Genomic DNA, 17,304 nt, shown 5'->3' on the forward strand with positions numbered 1-17,304 from the left:
TATGCTGCCGCGATCTTTACTCTTGTCATTTACTACCAATTTATGCATTTTTAGTAGCATTTACTATACACCAACATTGTATATATCCTACTTGCTATGAAAATATTCCTATTATTATAAGTGAACTTTAATCTAAAGTAAAATCTATATAATACACAAAAAGCATCCAAGGGTGTGGCCTCGGTTAATGGATCGGAGTGGATGAGAACCATGAAGCCTCAAGTTTAAATTTCAATGGAGGCAAAAAATACACTAAGTGATTTCTTCTTATTTATCCAAATCCTAATGCCTTCGTGGATAGAATTACCTGAAATCTGAAAATTATGGATAGAATTACCTGAAATCTTAAAATTATTTAGATATGTGGGGGAATTGTGGGGCCCGGAGAAAATATGGGAAGAGTTGGTTATGCCAAACATGTAAGCAACAAGTAGCATTAATTAATTACCATAAGGTCAATGACAATATTTTATTATTGTAAGGACGATATATATATCAGCCGTTTTGTCATGCAGATATTATATCAGTTCCCTTTTCTTAAATATTAATGAAATTTAAGACTTGGTTTCCAACCAGTCATATATACAAGCAACTTAAAATACGAGCGAAATAATAGAGAAACAAATTGTTCAATTACTTGTACCGTGCCATAGGACATTATATTATGATGGATTTAGACCATAAACTAAACAAAATCAAAACAGACCTACGACTTCTTTTGCTAACGTCTTTGTTATGTTAGCTAAGGTGTGCTATATTATATATCAATAGAAAAAGGTCAATGGTTTCTGTTAGCATCTAATTAGTTTAAGCGCTTGCTTAAATAACTGGGATTTCATTTTCTTATCTTGCTCTGAAATATTATCTTTAACTTTTGCTTTTATTTTAACTGATTGCAAGTCCTCATAAATAATAAATATGTGGTATAGACGGTACCTTATCTCATTCTACTATTGCTTTTTTTTTTTCGTTTAATGTCAAAATATGCCTTTAGGCCAATCATACATTATTTTCTTCTATCCAAGCATAACTTATGGCTATGTCTATATTTTAATTTGCTGTGACTATGCTTGCTTGAGGCGAGGTCTCTTGGAAACAATTTTTCTATGGAACAGTTTTGCTTGAGGCGAGGTCTGCATACACACTACCCTCCTCAGATTCCACATGTGTCAATACACTGGGCAATGTTGTTATTGTTGTTTTTTCCAAACATAACATATGGGATTTGACTTTTACCAATTTTTTCGTTTCTTATTTTTTCTAAACTTAACTTTGTGCTTCCAATATATTTTTACAAACTTCTTTTTCTGGGTTCGCACTTAACACAAGATATAGCTTGAATAGAAGCCCCTTGACGAACGATAGGGAAAAACAAATGGAACGGATAATGGTAAACAATTACCAGCTGATGAATTCATGTAATTTATCATTAAAATACTCACACACACTAATGTCATCAGTTAAATTCTTACACCACGGGAGATTAGAATATCTTTTTTTTTTTTACTTTCGAGCATTCGTAAATATATCTGTTATTAAATATTAAAAATTGTGCTTTCAAAGATTACATAAAATGGTAAAAATAGCTCGGGCTAGCTAGTTTTCGGACTGGTCATTGAAAAATAGCCAACGTTTGCAAAGTCATTGAAAAATAACCACTATTTTGTTGTATCACGGAAAGTTCCAGCATAATATACTGAAGATCGTCGGTGCACCTATGTATGAACTTCCAGCATATTATGCTGGAACTCCAACACGCAGAAAGTTCCAGCATAATATACTGGAGATTGGAGCACCTGTGTATGAACTTCCAGCATATTATGCTGGATCGCTATATTATACTGGAAAACTCCAGTATAATATACTGGAGTTCCAGTATACTTATGCTGGAACTCCAGTATATTATACTGGAGTATTTAGTCTATTATACTGGAATTTCAGTATATTATGTTGGAGTATTTTTCGGATTTTGAAACAGTGTTTTCATTCAGATTTATATTTACATGAAAAGTGGCAAAATTTCGATTACTTTTGAAACTGTAACTATTTTTAAATGACCACTTGTAAATTTGACTATTTTTGAATTTCTCCCATAAAATGACCAAGGACTTCGATTATATTTTTTGAAAAGAGGAACTATTTTTTAAATAAAATTAATGAAAAGGAAAATAGAGAGCACCTTAGATCTTGCACATGAATACAACTAATTGTCATTTCTTTAATAGGTCATACTATTATTGAGTCGTGAGAAAGAGTCAATGATCATCACCAAATTCTCAAACTCCAAGTTATTTATGCCTCGTGCCAGCCAAAAAAAATGTGAAGATACGAGCAATTCAAGATACAAGCTCTCAAAAAGTCAATGAGCTTTATGTAGTAAAATATTTACAATTTGGACTTGAGTGGTACTAGGTCAAAATTATTATATATCCTCAACATATTTAAATAATAATAGTTGGAGAATTTCACGTTCAAATAAAAATCGGCGTGACTACATCGTGTTGTTTTTCTTTATTTTAGATTTCAATGTCTATCTATGTTTATAACAATTTTTCGTGGCTTAAATTAAACAGTTGACTACCAAGCTATATTAATGTTTAAGCATAATTTCTTTCCTAGATTGGGTTCCCATTATATTTGATGTAGTCATTCCTTTAATTTTATTAAAATTATTCCAGGGGCCTTTCTCCTGGTTACCTCTCGTAATATTCACATTTCTTATGGTTTAAGTTATTAAACTCATCTACCTTATTTTGATTTTCTTGTGAATGATAATAGATTAAATGATAAATGTTTATAATATTCCAAAACAGTTTTTAGTTTTTTCTGTGGCATTGATTAAATGTTCTAGTTTTAGAATTTATCTTTTCTTTTTCATTGTATTTATATATATATAGATTAAAATCTTACGTGATGCGCCCTTTTAAGTTGTCCTCAACTATCAACTGAATACCCCAACCGAGCTATTTTTCATTTTAACACTTTAAGTGGCTATTAAGTAGGTCAAGTAAATACCCGAGTACAACAGATCATATGCGTGAGTTGCATTCGCCAATGACATGTCAAATGGACCAATAAAGAAAATGACATATGTAATTTTGCCATAAAAATTTAACACGTGTAATTAAAAAAAAAATACATTTAAAGAAACCTTCTTTACCGTCTCCTGTCTCATTTTGACATAGCAGCTACCTGCTCCTCTCTCCCTCCGTTTCTGCCGCTGCATCGCCACCAATCACCACCTCCGGAGGTGATGACCGGATAGGCGGCGACCTTCCTTTCAACCACATCCACCCTTTACCCCCCCCCCCTGTCACTGTTCTGTCGCGACAGAACCCTCACCGGTAGGCCTTCAAACACTGGTGAGATCTACAAAGTTGGTGACCCCATTAAAACCGGTCAATTTTAGGTAGAGACTTTAGATATATCCAGATCTGGCTGAAGATATGCTTTTGCGTCATGTTCGTGGACTGTTTTTCACGAGTTTGGACGGATCTACGTTTTTCAGCGACCCCCTTGCTTATGTCCTTTTTACTGCTCTATATATTCCTTTGTGTTGATAATTAAAAATCAATTCCCACGAATTGATAATACACTGAAACTAACAAATTGATAATTGATATTTAAAAAACTGAATCTTGAACAAGAAATCCAGCATAAATTCTCTTCTTTTGTAATTCTTTTCAACTAGCTAGTATAAGTTAAATTATGTACTGAAGTGAAGGTACGGTGGAAAGGAATGAAACAAAAGGAAATTAAGCACGAGAAAATGGAGGTAGAGGTGATTTAGGATAGAGGAGGGTGTCGAATGGTGGAGGAGAAAATTGGAGGAGCAGGAGAGGAGGTATGAAAATTGGGTTGGGTCCACATTATTTTAGAAAAATAAAAGAAAAAACCTAATTTTAGGTAGGCAACTCGCGTTCAGAGAGTGCATTTCACGCTATGGAGGCAGACATGGTGGAGTGTTTAGTTGAACTTCTTTTGTGAATAAATAAAGTGTATAGCTGAAAATGGCCTTTGTTGAGGTGTTCAGTTGATCGTTGAGGACAATTTAAAGAGGCGCTTTATGTATTTTGCCATTTAAATATATTGGTTGATAATATAGAAATTTTATTACTTAAATGAGTATCATCCGCTACCAAAAATAAAAAAGAAGAATTAACCCAAACACCCGCCCTTACAACTGTTTAAACTGTTTAAACTAAAAATAGTCAGTAAAAATATAATATATATATAAATTATGTATTATATGTATATAATTATGTATAATCAATAAAAAAATAAAGGGACGAAATGCGTAGTCCCTTATAGTCCATCACTGTACAAGTCCATGGGCCAAGCATAAAGCAAGTAGATCCATTCATTTTTGGGCCTTGTAGTCGGAGATGTCTGGGCTCGATAGTGGATAGTTGGTAAAAATTGCAAGGGACGTCCTATTTGGTCGTCCACATTTAACTTATACCTATTTATTTTTTAAACTTTTAATTTGTACTCACTTTTTAAACAACTTCAGTCCCCTTTCTCCTCCTCCTTCTCCTCCTCAAAGTTATATCCGCCCTCAACCTCTTTCTGAAGTCCGTAACAGTGTCTCCAAGCTCCGTGATATCACTAAAGGTGTTTGTGTATGAAAATCCAACACCAACAGGGGATTCCAAGAACAATAAGTTTGCAGCTGGAAATATTAATATTAATATACATAATTATTAATACTATGAAGAGATTTTGATTTCTAATTCTTTGATGAAGGTCTGCAGGATAAATTCAAATGTCTAAAAAGAAAAGGAAATATGAGCTAACAAAAATATTTTTCGATCTAATTTCAAGCTGGGTCGTTATTTAAAATGATCAATCATTTCAAGACAAAAACTTTAGAAGTCTCTACATTAACACAGAAAAATTACTTCTAATGTTGATTAATTAGAGCAGATATTTGGTTACATAAGGAAGATTATTTTCTTCACAATATCATTATGAAGGATAGAAGACTCTAGAGCTGAAGTTTGCCAGTTACAAACAAAAACTTCAGCTCTAGTTAAGTTCGTCAGTTACAAAACAAAAACTTCAGCTCTAGAGCTGAAGTTCGCCAGTTACAAAAACAAAAACTTCAGCTCTAGATCTGAAGTTCGCCAGTTACAAAAACAAAAACTTGCTACTTCAGTCCCGTCTATAGAATGCTGAAGTTTTGCGTGATTGTCTTTGCTACTTCAGTCCTATATGCTGAAGTTACGCGAAAAAGTGGGTACGCTTCCATTTTTTTTTTTTGCAAATGGGGCACAAGTTAAAACGTGACTAAAAAAGCGGGTATAGATGCAAATGCCCCAGATAGTTGTGTCACAATCCTTTTCCATTCCATTTATTGTCCGATGTGACAACGCCTATTTTGGAAAATCACATAGTATAACCGCTTCCAAAAATAATACTATATAATATAATTATTTTTTGTACATTTGACTAGCAAATATAAATTATTTTTGATTGACGGGCCAAATGTACAACTTAGACCTCTTTTTTATTTTATGGTTTCTTCTTCGAAGCGTTCACGACTCAAATTGTGTTTAACATTTCGAAAGCTGCTCAATCAGAAGTTTTGACAAAAGTGATGCTCATACACTTCTTATCCAAACATGACTCAAATTTATTACATTCTTGAATCTGATTATTTATTAATCTTCCTATACGTGCAATATTTTTTTTTTCCAACTATACGTGCAGTATATCACATTGGCCTTTTTGCCGCAATGATCTTGAAATCCACTAATTTCCTAGTGCCGTGGATTCCAAAAAGTGATATTGAAAAATCAAGGAACGAAGGATACTTTCAACTACCAAACAGATGAGTTGATAAATAGAGGAAGAAATGACTTAATTTGAAAAATATCAACTGAAATTTCTTTGTATGCTCATGTAGCTATGCGAAGAATTCTGAAGAGACCAATAGGAGTCCAAGATTGGCTACTTAGAAGAGTTATATACACAAGTTATGGTCTTTATATTTGAATTGTAGGACCCTCATATGTTCCCCCTAACACCACGAACTGCTCGTTTTTTTCTTTAAGCCATGCATATCTTGTGCCATCTTCTTCCACCTTCACTTCTTTAACATCTGCAATTCCATTCACAAATTAAATTAAGTAGTCGACAAGCAAACTATTGTAGCTTAAGTACAGACACAGGTACCTTCTGTCATACCAGAAAAACAGTCATAAGTGAAATCTTGATAGTATGTACAATGACGGCCTTCAGATTCCGAGTATGGTGGCCCTAAAACATCTAGTAGAATACATGGTGTTAGAGCTTTGAAGCAGTGCAAATTTCCTCCTGATTCCGGGAATAGAACTGATGCATCGCACGGTGCAGTGATGTCTGCATCAAAATGAACCTTTGCTAGCCGGATTCCAGATTGCTGCTCGCCTGTACCCAATTTTTCAATGCATGTTCGATGAGTTTAACACTATTCATGTTGGGTGTGTGAACAAAGTCTCACATTGATAGCTGAAAATATTAGGAGCCTACATATAAGATGTATGAATCTCTTAATGCATGGTACGTGGGTATGAGGCCTTTTGGGGAAAACCGTGCAGGCTTGGCAAAAAATGAATAATATCACACCATGTTAAGAGTATCAGGCCGATTTAGCCCAACAATACAGTATTTACAATGTAAATCAATTTTACAATATCAGGTCATAAAAATATTTCCAGGCAATTGCCGATAGTAAGTTAAATTGATAATCTAGATAATATTGAGAGAGGTAGCTTGCTATACATAAGTAAAACTGTAATAGAGATAGTGAAAATATTATTTGCACCATTAACATTTATAAGTTAAATTGGTGCTCAATAAGTATATATCAATTACGTACGCACTAATTAAAATTAAATGATTTCTTACAACGGTTAAACTGTTGGTGATTCTGCACCCAATCATATGACGTGGCATTCATGGTTCCAGCTAGAAGCTTGCAGAACACGGTCATGCCGGGATGATTATGAAGAGGAATTACCCCACAAGGTGGCAAACAGAAGATCCCTATCTACACATGAGTTAAAATCATGAATTAAAAGTAATTAAATTTCCATTGCACCAACAAGCATTTATATATATTTTGGAAATAAAGAAAAACTTTTTGGACTTATATATATATATATATATATATATATATATATATATATATACCGAAAGATACATGCATACTCCATAATAATGTAGGTGACAAGAGGAGCTTCATCTTCAGTTCCATTTCTACTTGAAAATTCCAAGCTTGGCGCTGTAAGCTTGATATCCTTTTGGTTCCAGACTATCTGCCCTTAGTACGTAGAAGTTAGTTATGGCATGTAACAAGCTTAATTAATTATCACTAGCTTCATTAAGTCACGTAGAGAAATCTGAATTAATTTTTGAAAGAAAGTATAATCAGCAAGTAGAGGAAATTAACGGCTTGTGAATTCCATATATACACTTTGTAAATAGTAAATCATATTTTTTTGCTGACGTATTTCATATATATTAATCGTTACAAAAATTCATCCTTCTTCTAAGTACAAATTTGATTTGAGAGATCATTAACATAAGTGTCATATACAAGAGAAGGTGGGGAAAAAAACGTAGAAGAGCAAAAAGTATATTAGTAGCACAACTAAAAGACCAAGAGAAGGAAAAGAAAGGATAGGAGTAAAATACATGGAGAGATAAGTTCTCTTATCGATAGATTATCTAAGAATTTTGTTTCATATAATTTCAGAAAGTTTCTGAAGTTCGTAGCTAATTTCAATTTTTTTTAGCAGTGTTGATAGATCTCAATGTTCATAAATATATAAGCAAGCAAAAGTAGTATATATACATACCGAGTACCAACTTTAGTCGGTGGATGTCGGAGGGAGGAGGAACATAGCCAGCCTTACCATTAGCAAACACTTCCTTGCAAGTATCATACAACTTTTGAACCATATTCTTCTCTTTTAGTGATCTCTTTCTAATTAGCTTTCTCCTTTCAGATTCCTTCTTCGTTTTCTTCTTCATCTTCTTCGATAAATAAGAATAAGTTCGTCCTGTCAACAGGCTCTTTTTAGTTAACAAAATCCTCCCAATATTCATGCAGGAAATAACAAGTATATTACCTAGCTATAGCTAATCCAAGTTTAACTTAACAAATTTGTGAACTACAGTTACTTTGCTGCAAATCTTGATGTGAATATATGTTGGGGGCAAGTGAAAATAGCCAGCCAGGTGGTGGGGTTGTTTGATAGCTGTAAAATGACGAGGATTTTGCTATTGCTTTATAGTATGATTTTACGTTTATATTACTCAGTTTATGGAAGTCAAAGGTTACAAAACCAGGGGCCATGCAAAAATCATTCCTATGTGCTAGACCAGATAGTGGATTTTTATCCATTTGGAATGCTCTCTCCCTTGTAAACAAATGTACTAATCATCAATCGACAGCTTTCATCACTTCTAATTTCTAAGGATTCCGCACACCATATGACTAATGAATTTCATACTTAATCTTGATTTTAAATTTTATTTCTATTTTGTCGCTTGGGATGCTAGAATGTGTTGTTGCAATTCTCCTATTCACACATGTACCGTTTACCTAACTTTCCTATTTTGGGTTATGCTTGTATAATGATTTTCATGACTTACGTCAAAAAATGAATTTTTCATGCCTAGAATTCTATAGTGTTTCTCTTCCACTTGTAGATTTGTTTTAATTTTAAGACCTCAAGGCCATAAACCATATATAGGCATGTTTATGGGTGTACATGGATAGGGTTGGTTCGGTTTTTATTAAAACTAAACCAAACTGACTATATCGGTTTGGATTGGTTCGATTTTATCGGGTTTTTTTGGGATTTTTTGTTGCATGAATATTGTTTCAATCTTACTTTGTTATTTTCTTTACAAATAAATATATGTTTAGTAAAAATTAAAAAATTAACAAACATGATCTATTAAGCTAATTTTATGAGAGAATTTTGTTAATAACACATGATAGTTACTTTTTTGGTCGTCTGACAATAATTTTTTGTTGATGTATACTTTCAAGGTTAAATGAATTTACTAATTAAACATAAAAATCAATATGATACCTAATTAATGATATGTTCTATTTAATTTTAGATTGTCGAAATACTACTTCAAATTCAAAAAAGATATAAGAATTTAATAAATCTTGACATATGAACATGGAAGAACAAAGAGATTGACCTATTTCGGTAACACTTGATAAGAAAGTGATCATATAACCCATTATTTAAGGTTATTAAAAATGGAGTACTTCATATTTATTAAATATTACATCCCATAAGAAAATCTCAAATATTTCTAGAATTTTTGTAAAAATAATTTTATATAAAATCTTAAAAGTTATATATTTATATGTCGGTTTGGTTCAGATTTTTTTTTTTTACTTAATACCAAACTAAATCAAACCAAACCTTGTCGGATTTTTTAATCGATTTGGTACGATTTTCCGATTCAGTTTGTACGCCTCTAGGCATGCTCGAAGTTTTAATTCGTTAATTCAGTTGGCTCGTAAAAAGCATTCGAAATTTTGGTGCTTCAAAGTCGCACTACTTATACCTAATGCGCTAGCATGGAAAAAAAATTAAAAATTAAAAATTAAAAATAATCCATATCAAAACATTTCAAACAGAGATTCAAGTCAGATAATATTAAATTCCATCAGTACAGATGAGACTATGCTAGATCCAGCATAATGTAAACTAGACGGACTTTCAGATAATTTGAAGATTAATTTCAACATCATTTTAGTAAGAACATTGTTGTTGTTGTTGTTGTTGTTTAGTAAGAACAACTCCCAGCTTGCACCTAAATGTAAAACATGCTTTCCATGGTTGTTTCTGTTCTACGGCACAGACATAGCATATTTAATATGGTGACTTGCCAGTATTGGTTACCTACCAAAAGTGTTAATCCCAACATACTACAAGGAATAAGCAAAAAATATCTAAGCTAAATTATATGGCAAAAGTTTCCTTTGCTTTTAGTGCTTTACGTGCAATGAGTCAAACAACAGGGTGAACAAAAAGGAAATTTCCAAAAAACACAAGGGAGAGATTCTAAAATCTAAAGTAGCTGATACGTGGATTGAGCCTTGCGTCAAAAACCTTGTGTAAGTGCAAAAACTCTGCCTGCCAAAGGCGGAGGTATTGCAGAAATAGCCTGCTGAATAACCTGATAAGAAAAAAATTGTTAGAATGATACAAAAGGAAAGAAACAAGTTAGTCCTAGAATTAGATCCTTTCTTCATTAGGGGAAAGAAATTAATTGAGAGAAATTTTATTTGATGTGAGACTCAACTATTTTCAGTTGTATGAGGTCTTCACTGTCCTGACAAGTGTACTCTGCGGTCCATGACTTTTAGTTAATTTCTCTTTTTACTCTTTCTTCTCTCTTCTTCATAACCCCAGAAGAAGAAAGATCCTTCTTTCTTCCTTATTTTCATTTCACAAGGACTCACTGTCCCCTACCCTAAATAAATTCTCTTCCTCCCTTTATTTTTTGGTAATTCTCTTCCCCCTTTACTAAATTCTCTTTCTACTTCTAGCACTTCAAACTATTCTTTTTCCTCTTAAGTTTTCTCACCATCAATCTTCCTCTCAAGCCCTCGTATTGTTTTCTGATGATAGTAAAATCTTCATCTTTGACATTGCAAAGTACCAAAAAGCATACATAAATAGTCTGAAACTCCCAATTAATTTGATTTTGGCTTTATTTTCTTGGAACGGATCAAAATATGGACAGCTCCAAAGAACATATTCAATGCTTCCAAAATGTGATTAAGACCCATCTTGGGTCAACAATTTTCAACCATAAAAAGAGGACTAAAGGCAGTACTTGATCAACACGGTCGAACACACCAAACATTTTGTGTAATGCATTGCTGAAATTGCTTTAATAGGTGCAATTGTTGTAGCTCGTCAATAAAAAATTTCTGTTAAAATTTGGAATTCAAATAAAATGTTGTTCTGCCTTATCACATTCATTTTCCTTCAATTCTATTTGAATTCATGTTGTATAAATAGAAAGACTTTAGGTCTATCTAGTACCAATATATTTCTTTGTTCCATACTTGTTATATACTAGTCATTTAAATTGGTTGAATTGTTGTTCATATTGAAAAGAGTCGAGATTGATAAGGAGTTGTTTAATGATTCTCGAACATGTACTTGTTTTGAGTACCTAGTTATTTTCTATCGTTATCTATGGATTGATCACAAGTCGAAATATGGTTAGAGCCCTTATGTGTCTTGAACTTATATTGAATGCGGATAATATAAATTTAGCAACATTTTCTGGTTTTTTTGATAATCGTCAATTAAAAGGAGGCATTTTTCCAATTTTTGTTATAGTTATTGCAGCCACTGAAGCAGCCCAATAAATCTAAGAGTAAAATAAGAAATTGAGAACCTTTTTAGTTCTTTTTCCCTCAAATAACATGGAAAAAGATAGAGAAGAAGATTTAGAAAAGAAAGAACCAAAAAAAGAACAGTAAAGAAGGAATAGAGAAACTCAGAGACAGAGAGTAAGAGGAAGAAAAATAACAAACAATGAAGGAAAAAAAAAGATGTGATGGAAAGAACGAGGAAGAAGATGGTCCAGAAGAGGAGAGAAAGACTTGGCAAGTGGGACCAATTCTAAAACACTTGTCAAGCATAGAATATGCCCTCATACAACTTTTGTTGGTTGAGTCTCACACTAAATAAAATTTCTCATTAATTGGTATACAGTAGGAACATGAAAATGACAAAAACCCATTCTTTCCTGATAGTCCTTTAGGTTCCAAAACGCTGTACCTAGGTACGACTGTTGTGAAAAAAAAAATGACAACAATACTAAGTGGCTTGTTATTAGTAGTTCTTTTTAAGAGAATGAAATGACCACAAAGGTGAAAAGTTACAACCAACAAGTAAAGACAGACATAAAAAATTAAAGACAGTTGGATTCCATCTCAATCATAGAAACCACCTTTGTACGAACAAAAATGAGAGAGAGAAGCTTACATCCAACTGATAGCGGGCTGAGAAGTGGATCAAAAGGATTGCTTTGTTCTGAAACTTGTCTGCGAAATTGATGATCTGGTAGCATGTCATCAAAGCATAAAGAATCGTATATCAGACTCCTAAATCATTCTACAACACATTCAGAATTTTAGCTTCCACGAGTTGGTGAAATCTTGGGGTTAATAAAAAGGAATATCAGGAACTTATGCAAAAAGAACCACCTCAGACAGATGAGTATGTCCATATTCTCTTGCGTCATCAGCAGTTGTTTTGTCCTCCACATAAGTGCTCTGTCGAAGAATTAAAATGTATGAGAACCAGTAATGTTGATAAGGAAAATTGAACAAAAGATCTTAACACTGCTAATTTTATCGTACGGCTATGATACTATAATTTGCATAAGAGTGAGTTTAATTTTCTTTGGGATTGGTCAAGTAGAACGATACTACTCCTATCTGAAGTAATTAAAAGATCAGTAAGTTTACTCTCATTGTGTCATCATCATAAGGATAAATGACAGTACTAGTCAGCGACTTTGTAACTACTTATCCTAGAAGCATAACTACATATGTAATGATGCCACAATATGTAATATTTCCCTTTAATATATGAATATTTTCTTTCACAGCCAAAAAAGAGAACCTTCTGCAACAACTCTGTCTATGTCCTCCATCAGTTGATAAACTCATGTTCTAGATATTTGTTGGATATGCAAAGAATGCTCAGGTGACCTATTAAAAATAACTCAGCAACGTGTCCAAAGTTGAAGGAGACAAGATATACAATATCAAAATGTAAAAAATCCAATAGCCAGTCTCACACGTCATCCTCCCTGGAAAATTTGCTAAAATTTAAGAAGGATCAACTAAAATCAATAAAAGACCAGATAGTAAATTAGATATAGACCGGAAGTCAGATAGCCCTTCCAAGGGAGAAAGGAAAATAACTGCAAGGAGTCGCAGAAGTTGTGCATCATGTTATAGACAAGGTACATTATTTTAACAAGTGTTAAATACAAGGAATTTACCTCCATAATGAGGACTTTTGCCCTCAAAACATCAACATTTTCAGTATCCTTTATGAAGTCTGACATTGTATCTCCTGTAAATGCAATTTCAGGTGCTGTTGTTGTGTACGTAATCTGTCAAATCCAAAGGTAATCTTTGTCACACATAAGATATCCAGGAGGATGCAATCTTTTGCAAGATTATGTACTAAAACACGCTGCACCTGTTTCTGAAATGAATTGCTGAATGTTTGCTCACAAACTATCTTAAGAAATATAATGGGCAAAAAGGATTAACTCCTCAAATGTGTCCAAAAGTTTTTGAAGTAAACATGGTCATCCCAATGCATAGGTATTCTTACCCTTACTTGATATAGGAAATAGAATCATTATTTTGTACAGTATAAAGTTCTTTGGTTGTTTTGCCCAGCAAAGAAAGACTACAACTCATGGCGCTTATCAGAACCAATAAGATATACAAAAAAGGGTAAAGAGATGGAAAAGAGGCAGACCCATTGGAAAACAAAAAGAGTGTAAAAGATATAGATGGATGTTTATGTAAAGGATTTGCAAACACATTACAGTACTTCTAAAGCAATTATCGATCTAGATTTTTGAGAAAATAATGCAAACAAGTGATCTTCTCAAACCATTACAAATTGAAATCCACCGGGAATGGCTTATAAGATCCATGATACCTTGGGCTTCAATTTAAACCAACACTGAGAAACAAAAGCAATCAGATAAAACTTCTACTATTTGACAATTATATCATGACAGACCTCCACACCTGATAACTTCAACTTCTTAATCTCGTCTCCTGGAAGGCCAACGTATTCTTGCTTGAGCTTCTGCCTTACTGAATATACTATATAACCCTGCAACATACCATAAAAACAAGCCGATTAAAACCTCAGATTAGACACCACTAATAAATATAAAGATCACAATATAAAAACCATAGCGTCCTACTATAGAAGAAGCTTACTCTTGCAGAAAGCACGAAGCAGATTTGTACTTCACATAATCCAGTTTGGACTGGCCAAAAAGAAGCGGGGGTAAGGGGAAATGAGCAGTAATGAGCTCAGATCATTAAGGGAAAATGTTACCTGGCTAGGAATGACATGGTAAGTCTTAAATGCTCTAACTTTAAGATCTTTTCTCAAGTAGAATTCTTCTCCTGCATATGCACAAAGATGCATTCACTTCAACTGCGAAATTAGAGCTAATTCCATTTCTGTAGTAACTAACTGAGTGAGATATATATCAATGCAAGTAGATTTTTACCCACATCCAAACCAATCAAAGTGTGGTTCAATTCTGAGTGATCCATAGATCGGTGAGCTTCAAAAAGCTTCTCAACACTTTGTTTGATAACTTTTGGTACAATAATAGTAGGAGGCTGCATTCTGTAAAGGCCTCGGGTCGCAACATACATAGGCAGTCCTCCAATGTGGTCCATGTGGCCATGGGAGATGAAAAGGAATTGCTGAGAGATGGCACGCTGAGGGCACTTGCCAATATCAAAGGCTAAGTTAAGCGAGGGGACTATTATGCATGTCTCATGACCTGCTATTGATATTCCTTCGAATGAGTATCCTTCAATCTGCAAGCCCCTTTCTCCCTTTTTGCTACTGTTAACCCTCCGATCTGGTTTGATGGATTCAGAATCTTTCGTTGTTTTATTCTCCATTTTGCGAAACACGGATGGACTTTAGCTCTAAAAGTGGGAATCAATAACAGAAGACGGAATAAGGAGCAGAGATACAAGAAGAATTTAGAAGGAGACAATACACTTTCTAACAATTAAGATGCAGGGCAGACGAAAAATTACTTTTGGAGAATCTATGAGATGTTAACTATCAAGTTGCCTAACAGACTCATTTTAACTCAAAGGTTCATTAGGGTAGACTAACTTGGATTAAAGAGGCAATTGAAATCAAATACTATGATGGTAAAAAATTAAACCTGGCTTAAGCTAATTCAGGTTCACATAATTTATACAGATATAAATCAACAAACAAAAAAACAGACATTTAAATAGTCAAAATAAAACTTTCAGGCAATTAAGCTAATTCTCCAACATTCAACAACAACATAAACAACTACCCACTATAATCCCACCAAGTGGGGTCTGGGGAGGGTAGGATGTACGCAGCCTTACCCTTACCCTGGAAGGATAGGGAGATTGTTTACGAATGACCCTCGGGTAAAGAAGGTGAAGGAAGCCCTGATAGCAAGTGATAGCAAGACAAATAGTTAGAAAACTAAATTGGAGATAACAACAAAGAATATGGAAGAAGTACCAATGACAAGTAATAGCAAGATAGTACATTTAGACAAATATGTCCAAGGCAGCACACGAAAATATGACGAAGTCCTGCTAGCAAACTACGGAATTACCGAAGGTAAGTAGTAACAGAACAAGACACGTGGCTATAGCAAACTAAGAAAAAAGGGTACCATACTAGCACTAATACTATCGAACTAGGGAAGACAAAAGGGAAACGCACGACTACTTACTAACCTTCCACCCTAGTCTTCCACCTCCACACCCTTCTATCTAGGGTTCTGTCCTCGGTCAGCTCAAGTTGCGCCATGTCTCGTCTAATCACTTCACCCCAAGACTTCTTAGGTCTACCTCTACCCCTCCTCTCACCTCCCAAGGCCAACCTCTCACATCTCCTGACTGGGGCATTTGTGCTTCTCCTCTTAACATGCCCAAACCATCTCAACATTGCCTCACGCATCTTTGCCTCCACATGGGCCACTCCCACCTTGTCCCGAATAACTTCATTCCTAATTCTATCCAATCTAGTATGTCCACACATCCATCTCAATATCCTCATTTCCGCTACTTTCATATGCTGGACATGTGACTTTTTGACTGGCCAACACTCTGCCTCATACAACATAGTTGGTCTGACCACTATCTTGTAGAACTTACCCTTAAGCTTTAACGGCACATTCTTATCACACAAGACACCGGAAACGAGCCTCCACTTCGTCCATCCTGCTCCGATAAGGTGAGTAACATCCTCATCTATCTCCCCATTCATCTGAATTATAGATCCCAAATATTTGAAACTCTCTCTCTTGGGAATGACTTGCGTATCGAGTCTCATTCCCGTTCGCCTCCTGGGTAACACCAGTGAACTTGCACTCCAAGTATTCTGTCTTGGTCCTGCTCAACTTGAAACTCTTACACTCTAGAGTATGTCTCCAGACCTCCATCCTTTCGTTAACAACACCTCGCGTCTCATCAATCAGGACTATGTCATCCACAAATAACAAGCACCAAGGCACCTCCCCTTGAATGTGACCCGTCAAAGAATCCATCGCCAGGGAAAACAAAAACGGGCTGAGTGTTGATCCCTCATGCAACCCCATCTCAACCGAAAAGTAGTCAGAGTCTCCTCCTGCTGTCCTCACCCGTGTCTTAGCCCCATCATACATGTCCCGAGTCACTCTAATATATGCTACAGGCACACCTCCCCCCTCCAAACATCTCCATAGAACCTCTCTCGATACTTTGTCACAGGCTTTCTCCAGGTCAATGAACACCATATGCAAATCCTTCTTCACCGCAAATCCAACATTCAATTACATTTAAAACAATTAAACTATCAACCTAATATCAAAGTAATCAAACTAAAAACATATAGTTAACCGTAGGAGCCTCAATAGCTAGTTAGTTGGCCTATTGTTCTTGCCTTTCGTTTTTCTCCATGTTAAATTATCAGTATCACACAATCAAAGCACACAATAAAAAATCAACACAGAAGTATTACCATAAAGCTAAACTAAATTGGAAAAAAGTTGGTACCAATTTATACAAGTAAATTCATATTAATTTATTAAAAAAAGTGAGGGGGAAATAACCAGTCGTTAACCGGCGACGGCGGGTAAGCAGCGAGTGGGGAACGGCTGTCGTGGTCGAGACGGGGGATACTACTTTGTCCTGTTTACTCTACTCCCGTTAGAACCCGTGTCTCTCCGTTTAGCCCTCCATTTATATGTTACTTATTTGGTTGTCAAAATTAAATATGTCAAACTAATAAATGCCAATAATATATGCTAATTTTATTCTAGATTTGACTATGTTAGTCAAATACTATATATATAACTGAATTTAAATTAAAGGATAATTTTAAATTTATTGATAAAGTTTTTAAATTTGAACAAAAATAAAAAAAAAACTTATCTTTTGTTATCATATTATCATACTTAATTCGGTTAATGATCATATGCAATCATGTTGGGAACTTTTGT

General features: G+C 34.5%; 2 protein-coding genes across 7 annotated transcripts; both read right to left on the reverse strand.

Annotated features, from left to right (window-relative positions):
- Positions 1–5,846: 5,846 nt before the first annotated feature.
- On the reverse strand, positions 5,847–8,276 carry LOC107811445 (plant cysteine oxidase 2-like). Of its 4 annotated transcripts, none has more exons than XM_075255971.1 (4): positions 8,118–8,275; positions 7,845–8,048; positions 6,178–6,411; positions 5,847–6,103 (listed from the first exon to the last, which is right to left on the reverse strand). In XM_075255971.1, the coding sequence occupies exons 2-4, from the start codon at positions 8,017–8,019 to the stop codon at positions 5,988–5,990; spliced, it is 525 nt and encodes a 174-aa protein (XP_075112072.1). In that variant the 5' UTR covers positions 8,020–8,048; positions 8,118–8,275; the 3' UTR covers positions 5,847–5,987. The 4 variants fall into 4 exon arrangements, with proteins under 4 accessions (XP_075112072.1, XP_075112073.1, XP_075112070.1 ...); XM_075255972.1 differs by adding an exon at positions 6,892–7,033 and having other exon boundaries at positions 7,845–8,274; XM_075255969.1 differs by having other exon boundaries at positions 7,845–8,276.
- Positions 8,277–9,889: 1,613 nt separating this feature from the next.
- Positions 9,890–17,056, reverse strand: LOC107790503 (nuclear ribonuclease Z). 3 transcript variants are annotated; one of them, XM_016612428.2, is made up of 9 exons: positions 16,915–17,056; positions 15,203–15,262; positions 14,320–14,752; positions 14,142–14,212; positions 13,815–13,910; positions 13,054–13,167; positions 12,248–12,316; positions 12,027–12,101; positions 9,890–10,197 (listed from the first exon to the last, which is right to left on the reverse strand). In XM_016612428.2, the coding sequence occupies exons 3-9, from the start codon at positions 14,723–14,725 to the stop codon at positions 10,123–10,125; spliced, it is 906 nt and encodes a 301-aa protein (XP_016467914.1). In that variant the 5' UTR covers positions 14,726–14,752; positions 15,203–15,262; positions 16,915–17,056; the 3' UTR covers positions 9,890–10,122. The 3 variants fall into 3 exon arrangements, with proteins under 3 accessions (XP_016467914.1, XP_016467913.1, XP_016467912.1); XM_016612427.2 differs by having other exon boundaries at positions 15,197–15,262; XM_016612426.2 differs by lacking the exon at positions 15,203–15,262.
- Between the last annotated feature and the right edge of the window lie 248 nt (positions 17,057–17,304).

The sequence above is a fragment of the Nicotiana tabacum genome, chromosome 6 (genome assembly GCF_000715075.1).
Source record: "Nicotiana tabacum cultivar K326 chromosome 6, ASM71507v2, whole genome shotgun sequence".
Taxonomy (NCBI): Eukaryota; Viridiplantae; Streptophyta; class Magnoliopsida; order Solanales; family Solanaceae; genus Nicotiana; species Nicotiana tabacum.